Consider the following 17497-nt stretch of genomic DNA (forward strand, 5'->3'; position numbering starts at 1 on the left):
TCCTCAAAAGTGTCAAGGTCACGAGGGCACCTGAGGGGCTCAGTCTGTTAATTGCCCACCTCTTCGTTTTGGCTCAGGTCAGGGTCTCAGGCCCCTGTGCTTGAGCCCCACATTGCTGGGTGCAGAGTCTGCCTGAGACTCTCTCTCCCTCTGCCCCAGCCTCCCCAATTTGCTCACATGCCCTCTCTCTCTCTCTCTCAAATAAATAAACCTTTTTTTTTTTTTAAGTGTAAAGGTCATGAAAGATAATGGAAAACAGAGGACCTATTACAGATTAGAAAAACAGAAAGAGGCATCACAACTTAAAAAACTGGACCAGATCCTGGGCAAGGAAAAAAAAAAAACAACAACAACCCGCCAAGCATTAGTTAGAACATTTTGTGAAATTCAAGGTCTCCAGTTTAGTCTGATAGTGTTGTTCAGGGTTGACCTGCTGATTCTGATCGCTAAGCTGTGATTACATCAGATGGCAACATTTGGGGATGAAGGGCACATGGGAATTCTTTTTGTGACTTGTAAATCTGAAATACTTCAAAGTAGAGAGTTAAAAAAAAAAAACCTTCATGGTTTATGGACCTGATTTGATCCTAATTATATCCTCAAAGGGTGGTAATACCTAAATTTACTGATGAGGAAACTGGGGATCAGGAAGTAAGTGACTTGTCCAAAGTCACCAACGGGTAAGTGATGTGTGACCCTGACAAGAACCTGAATTTCCTTTTCCTCTTTCTAAATCCTGTTTGCTTTTCCCATTAAGAAAAATGGGATTTTGCTTAATATCAAACACTATAATTCCTTAACAACCACCAGACAGCCTGTGGAGAGCCTAGAGCCTAAGCAGGACATAGAGGACAGTTCCACTCTGGGGGCACTCTTGTCCATCTTCCTTCCCCCCCGCCCAACCCTCACCTCCATCCACCTGGCAGCGTCAACGATCAGAGACAGAGTGACGCCCTGCCAGCCCCCACATACACCAGTGATCCCATCCTTCCAAGGGCCGAAACAGAGCCTCCTTCTGCCACCTGGTCAAACAACGCAGTGGAAAAAATTTGCATTGGGAGCAAAATGAATGTCTATAATGTTCTTAGTGAGCTGGGAGTTGAATTCACCAGGGACCTCGGATGTGTGCATCTCTGGTTACAAATGGGTTACTTCAGGTCCCAATCCATAAGGGAACTGTAGACAGATGGAGCCCTGAACTGGGAGTGCGGACACTTGGGTTTGGAGCAGAGATTTCCCGGGATGTCTAGTCCTGGTTTCCAAGACTGACTTGGTTTACTCCCACTGTCCTGGAGTAGTTATTAATTGTTCCTCCTTTCACTCTCAAGAGTGTCCTGGTTAGGACAATAAACTATATCGTTATTCTATTTAGAGTTTATCTAGTTGAAACTCTTCATTTTCAAGAAAAATGGAGGCCCAGAGAGGTCAGTGAACTAGTTCGAGGCCACACAGCATTTAGTAGCGGTGTCTCGTGAGGCTGCCCTATTAACTCTCACACGTGACCAACTTCAACCATTTTCAGTCAAGGCTTTGGTGGTACGACCTGCCCAGCCCAGCTCTCGGTTGGCTTGAGGGGACTTTCTCTATGGCTTGGCCTCTTCCCACAGGGAAGGAGCTGCCTGATCCTGGTCACCTCTCTCAGGATGGCTGCAGGAGCCTTCTAGATGGACTTGCCATGCCCATTCTCACTCCTCTCCAATGTCACGTGCCAGCCAATAGGCTCTTCAAAATAGAAATCAGATCACGTCCTCTGTCGGCTGAACAGCCCACGCACAGCCACACTTGCTGGCCGGGAGGCCCTTTGTGAGCCCACCCCTCCTACAAACCGCCCCTTGGCCCATGTCCCACTCCTCCTGCACTGCCCGTCCCCCGCCCCAGGCCCTCAGCCATACCGGCTTCCAGTCGTACTTGTTTCTCAAGACAGCCATGCTCCCTCCTGGCACAAGGGCTTTCTTTACACATGCTTTTCTCTTAGGCTGGAACATGCTTCCATCTTTTTCCTGTTGGCTTCAAGGAACTGTTTCAAGTCTGCCTCACTCGGTGGAATGCAAGCCCCGGGAGGGCCAAGTTGTGCCTGTCGTGTGTCACAGTCACATCTCTGTTGCCTCCCAGATGCTGCCCACAAGAGGACGGCCAATAAAGACGACCCGCGCTACTGAATTCATGGCGGACCCCACAGTCTCATTCAATGGAGTCCATCCAAAACCATCAAGCACGCGGGGCCCAAGGATACATACTTCCCCAGATCTGATCCCCTAGCATCTCCTCCTATTGGTTCTAAGTAGAACTAGTGTCACCCGACAGAAGATGTTCCATGTAAAATGCCATGAATCCAACATCTTAACACACTGCTCTCACCTAGAAGCTACATGAGGACCAGTCCCCTTTCTCATGACAAGTGGCCATCCTTACAGAACCAATGATTCTGTCAAACACCCCCTGCCCTCAAACAAAACCAGAAAACAACAAATACACAAAACAGAAACACAAAACAAGGGCATGTGACCAAACCGTAGGGGACTTCTGATGTCAGCTCTTCAGACCTCCATTATGCAGATGGGAAAGCAAAGGTCCCAGAGACGGAAGGAGGTGGCTTTTTAGGATTGGGGCATGGGCCAAGCTTTTGATGGCCAGCATTGGGACATTTTCTAGAGGAGCAGCACCCCCCAGGGAGAGGGTCTGGGCCCTTCTACCCTGGGGTACCCACCGGGTACTAGAGCCCATTCCCAAGCTGGGGCCTTATGAAGTGATGTCCCTCCAGGACACGCCCACACGGACCCCAGTGTGGTGCCTCTCAAACATCCCAGGCTCACAGACCACCCAGGGAGCTTGTCAAAGAGCAGATTCTGACGCAGGAGGGCTGGTGGGGCCTGAGGCTCTGCATTGCTAACACGCTCCCGGGGCCTGTCATGGCTCCTGGAGCACACGGGGTGGAGAGGTTCTCTTCTAGCTCAGCAGTCAGCCACCTTCTCTTGTGAAGGGCCAGAGACAAGATCTCTTAGTTTTGCAGGCCAAGAGGCAAAACGGAGAATATTACCTGGGTATTTCTATTACAAAAGAGAAAACGAATTCCTATAATTTTTTGGATAGAATTCAAAATCTAATTATGATAATTGAATACAGTTTTGCTTTGTTTTTGTTTTTGTTGGCTGGTTCATTGGTAATACAGGGTGGCTAATGAAAAGCCTGAAATTCTGTTTGGGGAAAGATAACCCTTCATTTAACTGGGGCTCAAAGCCAGTACTCCCCATCATCCGATGGATCGCAAATGTTGATCTGTAAGAACCATTTTTAGCTCAAGGGGTGCACAGAGAACAGGTGGAAGGCTGGCTTTGGAGCCAACCCTGGCTCTAGCCCAATGGTCTAGCCATCCAAGGAGATTTTTCACCTCTTTTCCCATCTGGGACAAAGAACAGAGATTCAGAGGTCTGGGTGTTACCCCATCAACAGTTCCCATGCCTCCACATGCCTTAGTTTGTAACTAAGGAAGTTCTGGGCAAGGTCGCACACCTGAAACAAACATCCTGCTTTTTCTTCAGAATTAACTTTTGCTTTGAAGTTTGCAAAGTCAGTCCATGGAAACCCAGTTCTCCAGGGCTGGTTGGGTTCAAGGTCACCCACGTGTTACCCTTGAACGTCACACACTCCCATAAGAGGCGATGATGTTGATGCTGCCGCCTGACTTGTCCATCTTTCTACCCCATCAGCTGTGGACTCTCAGACTTGAGTGATCCCAGGTCAGCCTAGAGGCGTGGTGGTCACGGGCCACACGGCACTCGAGGTCGCTGAGGGTCGAGGCTTTGGTTCTCCAGAGGCATCACTTCCCCTCCCGTGCCCTGCCAGTGGTACATTTTCTGGTCATTTCCACCGGTGTTCCCTTAGTCTTGGTCCTCTTCCTCACGTGGGTCAGGCCTGGGTGAGCTTATCTCCTCTGGTTCAGCTTTTGCCATAAAGCAGCGCGTTAGGGACGACCCAGCCCTCCCTCCCCACAGCTCACCAAGTCTTACAGACGAACACAGCTGGCCCAGCTCAGCTGCTAACTAGCTGTCTACTCCTCCCATCATTTACGCTTCTCATGGCTCAGCCCCAGATACCGGGGATGAGCGACTTAACCAGCCGGAGAACCACCCCCCCCCCCCCCCCCCCCCCCCCCCCCCCCCCCCCCCCAGCAGGATCCTTCCGCTGAATTCCAAATGTGGCCACAAATGAGAGAACACTCAGGACAGCTGCTGCTGAGAAGGAAAACCACTCTAAGCAGGTTTTCAGTGTGAAGAATGTAGACTCCATCCTTTCATACCAGCCCCCCTCCCTTGTTATCTAACACTATATTTTACAGAAAACAAGAAATTTAAGCCTTGGGAAGTGAAACGCAACAAGCATTGTTCCAGGTGCATTTCTGAACTGGCAATGGTTAGCCTTTATTGGATCTAGTCAAGAAATAGATCCAGCATGAGACGCTAGCTTTCTATTCTTTGGCCAAGTTTACAATCAATATATTGGAAGTGATTCAGCCTTCCGCTCCCCCAGTGCTCAGAGGGGCTCCTCACTATGGTTGGTAAAGGTGGTTCTCCATCCCAGGGGTTAAGCTCCAGATCCGTGACTGTAACCCCGGGACGGCCGATGACATTTGATTTCCCAAGAGCAACGATGCTATTCCGTGGGATCACAGGAATGGGAATTCACTGAGGAAGGTTGCATGGGGGAGACAGCCATAGCAGTAAAGGCATTAAGTTCTGAACGTGGATGGTATTTTCTAGGAATGGTGAGTGGTCTGGGTGAGCAGACACTGTTAGCTACTGTCTCTCCCGCTGGGGAAACCCATGCCTCTCCTTCATTCCTGACATTTAAGCTTATTAAATCCTCCCCTCCTGCCTAGAAATGTCCCTCAGACCTTCCTCTCCGTGTCCACTAAGTCTCCTGATCAGACTCGCAGCCGTCACCCACCCGGTCTTCCTGTCACAGTTCCCTTCTGTCTCTGATCTGCTTGCCACCTGGCCACCAGGATTAGCAAAGAAACAGGGCTGTACCCTTCCTTAAAGTCAGATCTCTCCCCAGACCTTACAGGAGAAAGCTGAGCCCCTTGGCACTGGCTGTGAGGCTCTCCACATGGCCTCAGCTCACAGGCCTGCGGTCACTTCCTGCCACGTCACCAGACAACGTGTGGTCTGTGGTCAGGCTTCGGCTGTGGATGGTGTAACCCATGGGGAAGTCAACTACATCATACAGGGAGAGTCAGAGGTAGGCAACTGCAGGACAGGCTACTCTAGAAGCCCAGTGGGGTCTCCAGAGACTCCAGGGTTCTCCAGCTTTTGGCTCTGCAGTCCCCAGTCGGTTGGCTTGGGCCTCTGGCGGGTTCCAGTGTGTGCCCATGAGACAGCTTGTATGGCCCCAAGAATCACAAACTCCCCCAGCTGTGTGCACAGATGGAGACTTCTACGTGAATATCTCTTTTCTACCCAGGAGAAAAACCTTTCCCAGAAGCACCCCCTCCCAAACGTCCTCCTCACATCTCCTTGTCCAGAACGGCACTGAGGGCCGACGCTAACCACCGCTAGGAGTCGAATTACCGTTATTGGGCTTCAAGTGACCCAGCTTCCACCCTCAAGACTAATGAGAGCGTCCTCCCCAAGCACAAGACCCCATGGTGTGATGAACAGGACCAGACCCAGTCGCATTACCACAGAAGGAAGGAAGGGCAGAATGGCTTTCGGGTAGGCAGTGGCCATATTTGTGCTCCTCGAGAACACCACCCGCTTTCACACCTTCTGCCTTCACTCATGATCTCCCTTTGCCCAAGTGTTCTTCCACCACAAGCAACACTGATTCATCTCTCGAGGTCCAGCCATAAAGCCACCATCAGTGCAATGTGCCAGTAGAAGACACCAGGATCGCTCCACTCAGCACTCTAATCCCAAGATCCTGTTGGCTGCTTGACACATGGTAGATCTCCAATAGTCACCAAATGAATGAATGAATAGAATGTTTACTATATATCTACCAGAATGTATATATTCAAACGAATATATACTCTGCTCTTAAAGCAGACAGAGTCCCAGACAGCAAGAGGAGGCCTCCCGGAACCCAGTGTCCCCGTGTTTAGCCTATGGGACATTGGCTGAGCACAGTGAGGCTGCTCGAATTTATATCACCTGAAGGGGCTGTGTGTGTGTGTGTGTGTGTGTGTACACAATATCTATAATGGGCTTTACGAATACACTACATTAGCTAGATAGCTTTTGAGATGCATAAGCGACGTGAGTGCCCGGGGTTTATTAATTTAGCCTTCTCTAGAAATGCCTGGAAAATAATAGGCATTCAATGAGTCATTGAGGAATAAATGAAGATTGAATTTTGAGGTCCTTGGTTTTTTATTGAGGTCGGTAGGAGAATGAAGCATGTCTCTTTAGCTACTATGAAACTGGCCTTGAAGATACCGTCCATCAATGGGGAGGAAAGAGCACTTGGACCTGAACCCTGGCTCCTCCTCCAACTAGCTGTGGGAGTCAGCGGATCAGTTTCTATCCTGTAGCATAGAGACTAAATCACAGGATTTTTGAGGGGCTTCAGTGAAATCATATCTGTGAAATGTCCAACGTAGCTCCATAAATGTGATTTCTCCCTTCAAATTATTTTATTGAAAGTTCCAGGTGATACATTTCATTCTGAATTTAGGGGTCAGAAGTTGGTCTTTCCTGATGTCCCCTATGGGTCCTCCTTGTATCAGATAATTAGGATTATCTAATTTACCTCGGCTCTAGCTGTTAGGAAATTTAGCACCAAGCTGAATGGTAAGGTGCAGGTGATCCTTTGTTGATGCTTTCTGGAAGCCTCCTCTATCTCTGCCCCTGAAAGGTTTGGAAACAACAAACAGAAAGAGAAACGTGAGGGGTGGGGAGAAACCAGGTGATACAGAAGGTGCTTTAGCATTAACAGGACAGTCGAAGCCGGTCTGAACCCTCCAAGAGGACCCCTTGATTCATTAGGAAAGAGATTTTCTTTGTAAGTAAGATTTGTGGGTCACAGAGTCAGGGTGTGACATGTGCTCTAGGGCCAAGTTTGAGGCTAATGGATGTGAGCATAGTGGTGTGTTCTGGTTTGTTCTAGACAGTTCCGATACCTCCTAATATTTCCTGGAATGAGATCATCAGAGATAGGCGAGCCGAGGCTATGAAAACCCAGTATGAGACAAAAGAGAACAATAGCCTGTTGTCCCATCAGGGAGTCCTCTTTGGTGAATGCTGATTTCGTGGTGCAATCAAGTCTTGTACTTCTTCTGTTTGGGTGGGAGTTCAAGTCACCTGGGAGGGGTGCTCTAAAAACTTGACTTTTTATTTCATTTTTTCAAATCTGAAGTTTGTATAGTATGTTTTATATACGTCCAGGGTTCTCAACATGTTGGGAAAATGCCTGTCTGGAGAAAAGTATCCCAAGGAAGAAGAAATGTCAGCAGAAGCAACTGGGAGAAAAGGTCAGAGAGACGTGGCCTGATGGAGGCAAGGAGAGAGAGCAGTTCATGGGGTGCTCGCAGCGAAAATGAGACTCATTTCTGCAGGGCAGATTCTACTTTCCAAAGATATCCACGTCACAAGAGAAAAAACTCGTCCCTGAGTTATAACAGAATTACTTCGTGGAATGTAGTACATTATAAAGCTTACACATTTGAACTCAGCCATTTCATGGTAAGAGAGTCAACGTAATTCCTGTCCTTTAAAAATTGGCACAGTGGCCGTAAATCCAAAGGGGAAAAATAATGATTTCAGTGGCTTAAATGAATGAAAGCCCTTTTCTATTCTGCAATATCTCCTTCTGTTCCAAAGAGTGTCCGGCCAGCCCTCTGACGGCTGTCTCCTCGTCTCCGGTCACTTGAGGGACTCTGGAAGAACAGAGAAGCCTGGACTTTGGTGACAGACTCTGGGACTCAACTACTAAATATGCCTTTTATTAGCTGTGTGATCTCGGTCATTTATCTTATGTGACCGGCAATTTTTTCATCTGGGAAAGGGAGGTAATAATTCATGGCTTTTAGGATTAAGAATTAAGCAGAATAATGAATGCGGCTAGTAGTGTCTGGCACAAAGTACGTATTCAGAAATACCAGCTCCTTTCCACATTTCCTCTTCACTTTTTAAAAAGGAAGCACTTTGATCTGGGTTGAAGAAAGGAAGGAAACACAGGAAAGCAAGGAATGGAAAAGTGTATCTTCCTGCAACACCGAGGCAGGACGTGAAAGCGAGACTTGGACATCTCATACCTATACTTCTAGATGGTAATAGTGGCATAGTTAACGTTTCTTAATATTTACTCTGTGTCAAACCCTGTTCAAAGTGCTCTACCTGTATTAATCTTCTCTTTTTATCTTTATAACAAGCCTGTGAGGTAGGTATGACCATTATTCCCATTTTGCGTATGAGAAAACGGGGGCCCACAGAGACTTGCGGAGTTAATATGTGGCAGAGTCAGAGTTGGCCGCAGGCAGGTTCATTTCCTGGGAAGGAGATGGAGATTGACATTTGAATGGTGTTCTGGGGATCCGCTCAGAGGCAGGAGGCACAAGTGGGCGGAGGGAGAAGCTGGGCCAGCTGTAGAGGCGACAGAGGTCTCAGCCAGTTCCCGGGAGCCAGGAAGTGGCCTGGCCCTTCAGAGATGGCCCAGCTGAGGCAAGGGGAGTGGAGTCTTTGTACCCCCTTGTCTCGTTATTGGCTGCAGCTGTGGTGGAAAGGAGGGTGCAGCCTTGAGAACAGTGGCTCCCTTCGGCCCCAGGCACTTCCTGGAGAAGGACGCCACTGAGCAAAGTCAACTGTCCAAAAGCCAGAACCCAGGCTCCTGGCGTCCTCTATAGTCACCCTCTGTCCCCCCGAGATGTACCTGCTTTGATCAAGTGCTGGGAGCAGCCCTTCCAGGATTCTGGAGGGATCCTGTAAAAGAAGTACCAATGGGAACAAACCACAGCCGCGGATGTCACAGCTGGTCTGAAGCCACCGCTGATACACCCTGGCTCCCTCCTCTGTTGGCTGTTTGGGCCCCTGCCCAGCAAGAGCCTCAGCTCCCCATCCACGACAAGAACCAGCTCCTCATAACCACACCCGTCAGGTCTACAAACGAAGCAAGGCGATTTTGACCTTCTATTGGGGCAGGTGACTTCAGCCTCCTGTTACCCTTCCTTTATTCCTTTGGGTTGGGATAGACTGAACCCTTGCTGGTTGCCGGAGGGATGACAGGTTTTATGAATCACTTCCAAAGATCTCCCCAGGCCAGGCCCCTCTGGCTACCAGCGGCTTGGTTCTGTAACAGCCTCTTCCACGCTCAGTCCTGTGAACACCACGTCCTCTGGCCTCTCTTGCAAAGCAGTCATCTGGCGGGTTTCGGACCTGACATACCGTATCTCCTCCTCCACTCGGAGCTTCTCGGTTCTTTCCTCCACCGTCTTCCACGGCAGTTCGGCATTTCTTCCTGACTGAAGTCAGCCTTCAGTTTCTCCAGGTGGAGCAGCAGTACCTTGTCCCTGGTCCGTGCCAGGCTGTTTCATCCTGGTCAATACACTCTCCCTAGTCTCCCTTTATCTTCTCTCTCCCTTTGATGCAGCACCTTGGAATCCAGCCCCAGGATGTGCCCAGTTCCTGCAGCTCTGCCTCGGCCCCGTCCTACAAGCGCCTCTGGGATTTTAACGGGCCCGGCATTGCCACACGGCCGGCATGTCTTGTTTTGCAAGGGAACGGCCTCTGCACCATCAAGCAAAGGGGAAGCACTTGCTTAAAAGAGAAGGAGGGGGCCACTTAGGCAGGTCTGGGGAGGGCTTCCCAGACTCTGAAGATTTGAGGTTGTTCAAGTGCCTAGACCCAGATAGAGAGCCCCACCCATCTCAGGGCTCTGACCCTATACCAGAGGCAGAAGGGGTGGCAGACCTTTGGAGGCCAAGGCTTCGGCCTCCCCTGGAACTCCCCCGAAGAACAAGTCCTGGGCCTGATCCCCAGCTCACACCTGGCTGTAGGAGATGAGGCTCTTGAGATCCTGCGCAGAGTCTCTCGGCTCTCATGCTCAGCCTTTAATTGGTGATTAATCACACTCGGCTTTTGTCTTTTTCCCGTGTGCCCAGCATAGACCTCCAAGTCCACTGTCTTTATGATTCCTAGTCCCCCTTACTTCCCAAATGCCTGCCACGCTGCACCACGCCAATTAGCACATCCGCTTCCATTAGCAAGCTGTCCCAGTTCGTCGTCGAGGACGTCTCCACAGTTGCATTCCATGATCACCTCCAGCTGCCGATACGCTCCTCCTTGGTAATGGCTCCGTGAGGGACCCAGCTCCCAAATTCCACGTTTGTTTTTCGGGATCCTGTTTTCCTGGACCGCTCCTGGTCCCAGCTATCCTGGGTTGGGTTCTAGGAGGCAGACCGACCGTGTGATGGGGATCTGCATACGGGAAGTGTGTGGAGCCGTGTTCTCAGCACTGATGCGGGAGTGAGGGAAGCTGACCTGCTGTGAGTGCGGTGAGGGCTTCAGCCCATCCTCAGGCGAGGGCTGGAGCTGCATGGCGCCCCAAAGTTGTTACGAGGCAGAGCTAGGGGGGCTGGGCCCAGACCCATCACCCGAGATGCGAGATGTGATCACCCCCAGGAGGGTGAGTACGACCTTGGAAGCCCTGGGGTTGGGACCTAGAGCTGGGGAGGGGCAGCTGAGCATCACCCATGGCAGGCATCCAACACACGTGCTCCCAACAGACTAGGACACAGGAGAAGTAGCAGGCGTAACTTTTTTTTAAAACAATTTTTTTTTTTTTAACAGAAAATGAGACCCAGAGAACTGGTAAATGTCCGAGAAGTCTCTTATTCAGGTTTTTATGGACATCTTTTTTTTTTAAGTTTTGCCTCCTAGCTCTCAAACGTCCTCTGGCGGAGAAGTTCCGTTTTCTGTAGGTTCAGTATCACTACCAGGGATGCCCACCAGTGCCTGGCAGGTTGTATGTTTGAAGCAATTTATATCCATTCAGATTACAAAACAAATTGGACTTCCATAAATTCCTACCTTTACACAGCCCTTCCATCCCCCTAATTTTTATTTACTTCTCAAGGTTCAGCCCAAGTTCTTCCTCTCTGACTTGATTCTACCCAATGAGCACGAATCACTTCTCATGTTCTCGTTGCTCTGCAATTTCTCTTTCCAGCATTTTCCATCAGCATGGTCGCCCTTTGCTAGGTGGGGGGCTCATCAGCAAGGAGACCAGAACGTAGAACATATGCTTGCCACATACTAAGATTCAGAAATCCTTGTGAACTGAATAAAAATGTTTCTTTGCAGTGTCTTTCAATTATTAGTGAATTTTCACTAAACCCTGAAGTGCCACTGGGTGGGTCAAGTTTTAGACCATACATTTCACATTGGGGTAGAGAGAAGTGCTAAGGCATTTTGATACCAGTCAGGACAAGAAGATGTTGGCAATAGAACCTACCCATTCAATTTCCTGTGCTTCGGGGGAATCCCATGAAACCTACTCTATGACACTTTGTGCAGAGTCTTGTTCAATCTTCACAGATGCGTATTTTGAAGATACTCCTATAAGTAATCTAAAATCATCCCTGATGCTAATGCGAGTCTAAAATCTAATAGGAACTATTTCCTTTTTGAGGGATCAGTCCTAACTTCAATCACGATCATTAGGCGGCCCCATCCATCTGCATTATTTTGGCATATCTCAGCGTCCACCAGTTTTGGTGAGACAACAGTCACACACAGCAACACAGTGAAAAGCCTCGTGAACACAGGGAGAACCACAGAGATTCCCCCTTGGGTAAATGTCCAGATCTCTTATTGGAGTCTAGGTAGAGATGAAAACACAAAACAAAAATCCAAAGTGTTTTCCAAAGACTGCAAATAATTTACAATCTTGTTTATCCACGATCGATAAGGACTTCTAAACATCTACTAAAAATGATGAGCTCACATGCATTGCATGCATGCTTTGTGCCACTCCTAACAAGCATTTTATAGGCATCATCTCATGGATCTAACAATTGCAACACATATTTACTTGATACCCACATTAAATCGGGCATATGCTAGATTCTTGCCTTTGTCTGGGAGATCACAGAATATGAAGGGCTCCTGGCTTGCTGTGTCTTCCTTTTGAAACAAATACAATTTGAAATCTCCAGCCAGATCCATCTTCTCAGAATAAAGTGGAATTTTTTAATGAGAAAGAGGGCATATAAATTAAGGCTATATTTTCACTGTTATTTTAATACTCACACAATTAGCCTATGTTTGCAGCACGTCTGATGTGGCCCATCCATGAAAAAACAGGGTTAGATACTTAGAGTACTCAGGATTCCTTTGTCCTGAGGTTGGCTGGAAGGTATGGGCACCATTTGACTTCGTTTTCTTATCTGTAGGAAGGAAAAGAATCTCTATCTGTTTGAGGGAAGTATCTGTCCCCAGAATGAATGGCTCTAATCTTGCTGGTGAGAGTGAATTGCTTACCTTTTTCCTAGAGATGCATCAGCCTCTCATTCAGCGAGGCACTAATTAGAATATTTTATGAGTAATTTGCTTAAAGGGACTTGGGAAACTAGGAACAATTCAAGTTCGGTAGGTACAGGAACTCTTTTGTCATGCAAATGAATGAACTAAGTATGAAGGAGGCTCTGAGACTTCTGAGAGCATCCTGGCGGGATCAACATGAATCGAAAAACAAGATTCTGAGATGGGAGCACAAAACGAAGGAACTGCTCAAAAACCAGTTTCTGTCTTAAAAAAAATGTACGGAAACAAGAAGTCTAAGCAGCCTTTTAGGCATTCACTTTTTATACATAGTGCTGCCTCTAGAAATGTAAGGTTTGATTAAGGAGGGATGATAAACTCCAAGCACACATTGTGAGCCTGGTTCATTTAAACAATTACAAGCACACACCCCTCTGCAGTCTTTTTTAGTTTGTAAACAGCAGAAAGAACTGAGCATCTAATTTTTTGAAATTCTTCTGGCTTTTCTTTTTGACCTTTGGTATTTGTATGTATTGACGATCTCTAAACCATTGTGCAAAAACACCTTGAAGTGTCAAGCTTTAAAAATGAGTCTTCTTTTCTCTTTCTCCCGTGCAGCTTGGATTATCTTGGCCTTGTCAAAATACATTCTCTAGTTAGAGGTTGGAAATATTTCCCTCCTGGCTCCAAAGTATTGATTTTCTTCAGCACTCAGCTCTGTCAGTCAGCTGAAGGGGTGAAAGGTGAAAGTTCACCCAGCACTGCTTGGCTTTACCTACCTATTAATGTCATGCCCTTTCCACATTTGATCAGTTTATGTGATCACCCATCATATAGGACTGGTACTGCCCTGATTCTCCCTATAAGGACGCACTGAAGTCACCAGGAGACGTTAAAGCAGTTCGCGGGACGGACACCGGGCATCTGAATCGGGCCGGAGATGGGGAAGAAAACGACAGTTATGTGACGACAGGCTCAGGTGAAGCTGGTCTTATGGGAAAATTAAAGACGGACATTCACAACTTACACACATAATCCTCATGAGCAACGATGACCTATTCTGTTAGTCTTCACTTTTCCTGAAAACTAATTGCACCCATTACCTCAGGGATTCAAATTCAACTCCAAACTGGGTCTTAAATGAGTTTAATGATCTTCGTCCTGCCCCCCCTGACTCCGGGCCGGCCAACCCATGTCATGAAATCTGACGAGACAGAACTGGGTACAAGGAAGTCTCTTTAGGAGCAACGCAAGGTGGAGAGAGAGCAACATGCGTGCAATTCCCTTGCCCAAACCACAGAGGGTGCTGTTGAGTTTCCGGTAGGCGTTGTTTCCCTCACACTTCAGAAACGTCTTCCTGCTCCACCATCCTTTGCGACAAGTTTGCCTTTCCTGAAGGGAGCTCTCCAGGGAAATGAATAATTACACAGAAATAGAAGGCTTAACTTGGTACCAGAGGAGGCGGGAGGGGGCCGGTGAAGGGGGAGAAAGCATATGGATTTCAACTGAGAGTGTTTAAGAAGAGTGAACAATGTTTTTAATGAGAAAAACAATCTTCAGTACAATTCCGTTTTATTTAACACACATATGTACACAGGGACATTCAGCACATGTAGAATCTATTCAGTGGAAATGTCTTGAGAGGCAGACATTTTAATTCATTCGCTGTACACAGTGAGTTCAATCATTACATTTTCATACAGGTGTCACGTCATGTCATCTTTTGCTTGTAAATTACCAATGAAGCTGCATATGTCTCTACATTTACAAGGGTAGGTCCAGATACGGTGCCAACAAAATCAATATGACACTAAAAGCATACACTGGGATGACAATACGAAGTTTGCCTCAGTGCTGAGACATCTAAGCTGTGATGATGAAGTCTGGGGCTGTAGTTAGCAAAACAGCCAAGGGGAGATCTGTGTTACCAAGAATGCAAATACCCATCTAGCAGTTAGTCCAACCACCAAATACCATCCACCCGACTTACAGAATAGTACTATTCTACTGGCCAGTGACTTGGGCTGTCTGTGCAGACAGAATGTGGGACAGGCTGGCCTCCGCCCACTGCCCAGATGTTTTGCCCCCTGGGCCCCCACGGCTTTGTTCCGGACCCCTGCGGTGTGCTCCCTTGTGTGTCTGTGGTGGCCTGCCTACTGTCTCACATCTCTGTTTTAAACAAGTCTCTAAGGTGTACTTTTGCTTCATCATTCCAAAACAACTTTGTAGTCTAGAATAAATTAATCCCTATTTGAGTTCATAAAGTTAAACATGTGCTGGGTATCGAGAAGACTCGGGAGCCGACTGGAAAAACCAAGCGCGCCTTTTGTTTACCTCAGGTTTTTCTACCTATATTAAACACAACGGCATGTGCACCAAACAAATATATCTACACTGGATAGTTCTTTGTTTCTTCCTTGGAAACTACACATGTAATCTTTATAAATGCAATGTACATGCATGCGGCATAAATTCACTTTTAAAAGAACACCCAAAGTCTAAAACCAAGAAACAGTACAGGTTTGTCATCAATGCAAATAACATACTTCAGATCAATAGGAAAGAAACGCCCTAGTGGTCTTAAGTTCTTAACATGTTCCTTAAAAATCTGTTTCAATAAAATGACAGATGGATTTGTTCCTGGACTGTGATCTTATTTATTTATTTTTGTATATTACATAAACTGTGACAATCTACGCTTTTCCAATTAAATGCTCCCATTATTTTGGTTCTTCTGTAAACTTCCTATTTTCTCTGAATTTTACAAATTATTTTCTGTTTTTGCATTTAATAAACCACTGTGCCTAGCCAATCAATCAACAACTATCCAAACAAAGAAATGACCAAAGCCCTAACTATGTACACATCAAGATTTCTTAGGAGCAATTAATACAAATACAAATACAAATTTTATGGATTTTTTTCCCCATTACTATGGGTAAGAACCAGCATAATTTGACATATAGAAAGCAACCTAGTTAAAGCTTACTTCAAAGTGTGATGGACACTCACTGCAATGTTTGCTCAAATAACTTGAGAGCCCTCACATTTTCTATATTCTCCTGAATGCTTGTGCCACAGTTACTAATTTTCTAGGATACTTGTGTAAAAGAAATGTTGTTTTTGTTTTCCTTTAATTGATTGGTTCGAAGGCTGAATTGTAACTATTCTGTGATAACTGACATATGTCATACACATGGGGACTGCAGGGTCTGTAAGGTTTCTGGAGAGAAGGGGTGAGGTCTCTCTTAAAAGGACCTGTAGCAACAGACACAGGAGTCTTGTTTAGTATATGCTATGCTTCCAAACTCCGTTCTTCATTATAAAAGTCCACTCAATAGATTAGTTACAGTGAGTGGATAATTATATTAACTAGATCATAAACAGTGATGATTTTTAATTTTAAACTACTAAATAGAATATTAAGCAGGATATGAGCATTTTAGAAGGCTAGGTATCTGGGAAACTATTTTCTGTATTGAGGAAAGATTTTTTTGGTGTATTTTCTCATTAATCTCTGATCTGTTAGGTGTTAATAAAGAAGTAGTGGCTAAACCCTAGGAAACTGGAGGGAGTCGTTTCCTAGCAGTCATGGGGGGAAAACCGGCCATGTAAACATGGAATGTTTTTGGTAAACAAGAATATATTTTAGGAGAGCCAAAGGAAAATGACTTCGCTAATTAGGGCTGCCCCATTACCTCACAACCCAACGGCAAAACCACCAGGTTCAAGCGGCAGCTCAGAGGTGGGGTTGAGCTCCGAGCAAATGCTGATCTGGGCTGGGAACGCGATCACAGTGTTTTACTGAGCTGGAGGCTTCTGGTGCGCCCAGTGATGGGAGGGCTCCTAGGGACCGCAGACACCCCACCTCCACCCCTGTCCCTGCCTGGGAAAACGACCTAGTGTCGGCAGAAGGGCCACACCCTGCAGGGCGGCGTGCACATGCCTCTGAATCACGGGTGACACGAGCTGGCATCTGCCCCCGAGGGCCATGCAGGAGTGACCTGGCCCCGGCCGCGCCCCCAGGCGGCACTGGTGCGGGCAGGCACTGAAGAAGGACAGAGGACTCTCGGCTGGGAGAAAGGATGGAACTCGGAGGTGGCCAGGGCAGCCAGCACCCGTGTTAGACCATGAAGCGGTGCTCCTTCCCGTCGTGCGCCATGAGGATGACATTGCGGTTGGAAGTCCAGATGAGCCGGGCCAGTCTGAGGGCGTTGTGGGAGCCGGGCGAGGCCGGCTGCACGGGGGTCACCTGGTAGGTCTTAATGCAGCGCAGCTGCGGGGCCGAGTTCAGCATGCCGATGCTCCCCAGCAGCGAGGTGTTCATCTGGAGGGACACAGGGACACAAAAGCACACGGGTCACTTACAGAACCCTCTCCTGGTCACCCTCTCAGCCACGGTGCTGATTCGCATTCATCTGAGAGTCTGTTCTCAGCCCCAACGGGGCGCCTCTCAGTGTGTCTGAAACTGCGCTGGGGCTGTTACAGTAAATGCATAAATCCAGGGAAATCTGACTTCGTGGGTAGAAGCCGACAGCGGGAGAGGCCATCAATCTTTAAGAAGGGGGCTAAATTATAGATGTTAACAAAACAGCTCGGTCAGACAATCTCTGGCAATTGCGAGCACTTCCCAGGGCAGCCCTTTCTGTTCCTTCCCATCAGGGCTCCCCGCACCCCCTGAAGGACGAGTCCGTCCACACACCTTTGTGGACTCCCAGGTCGCTCTGTGAAACAAAGCAAAGTGGGCTCTGTCCCCGAATCCAAGCGCAAGGCAAGACGTGGTGACCCTCTCTCCCAAGTGCTTGTACCCACACCTTCCCTCCTCACCTGCCTTCTTCACAGAATTCAGGCTCTGGAAAGTTCTAGTTCAATCTGAGGGGAAACCTAGAGTCAACTGCACCTCAGCACCGCGTCTGTGGCTCGCCTTTTGCTGCCATGCTGAAGGGAGAACACTCCAACTTTACTGGCAATACCTTTTTATCAGTTGATTTCTGCTTTTTGGTGGCTTTTTGGGATTTGGTTTG

At 47.6% G+C, this 17497-nt stretch overlaps 1 protein-coding gene across 2 annotated transcripts in view; it reads right to left on the reverse strand.

The window, feature by feature from the left end:
• Positions 1–13987: 13987 nt before the first annotated feature.
• The window catches only part of WDR7 (WD repeat domain 7), a 367645-nt gene continuing 364135 nt past the window's right edge, over positions 13988–17497 (reverse strand). For both annotated transcript variants that reach the window (XM_032882427.1, XM_032882426.1), the window contains one exon: positions 13988–16800. In XM_032882427.1, the coding sequence (XP_032738318.1) occupies positions 16597–16800 (204 nt within the window). In that variant the 3' untranslated portion in view covers positions 13988–16596. The remainder of the gene's footprint in view (positions 16801–17497) is intronic.

Source organism: Lontra canadensis, unplaced genomic scaffold (genome assembly GCF_010015895.1).
Source record: "Lontra canadensis isolate GAN:19392208 unplaced genomic scaffold, GSC_riverotter_1.0 scaffold82, whole genome shotgun sequence".
Taxonomy (NCBI): Eukaryota; Metazoa; Chordata; class Mammalia; order Carnivora; family Mustelidae; genus Lontra; species Lontra canadensis.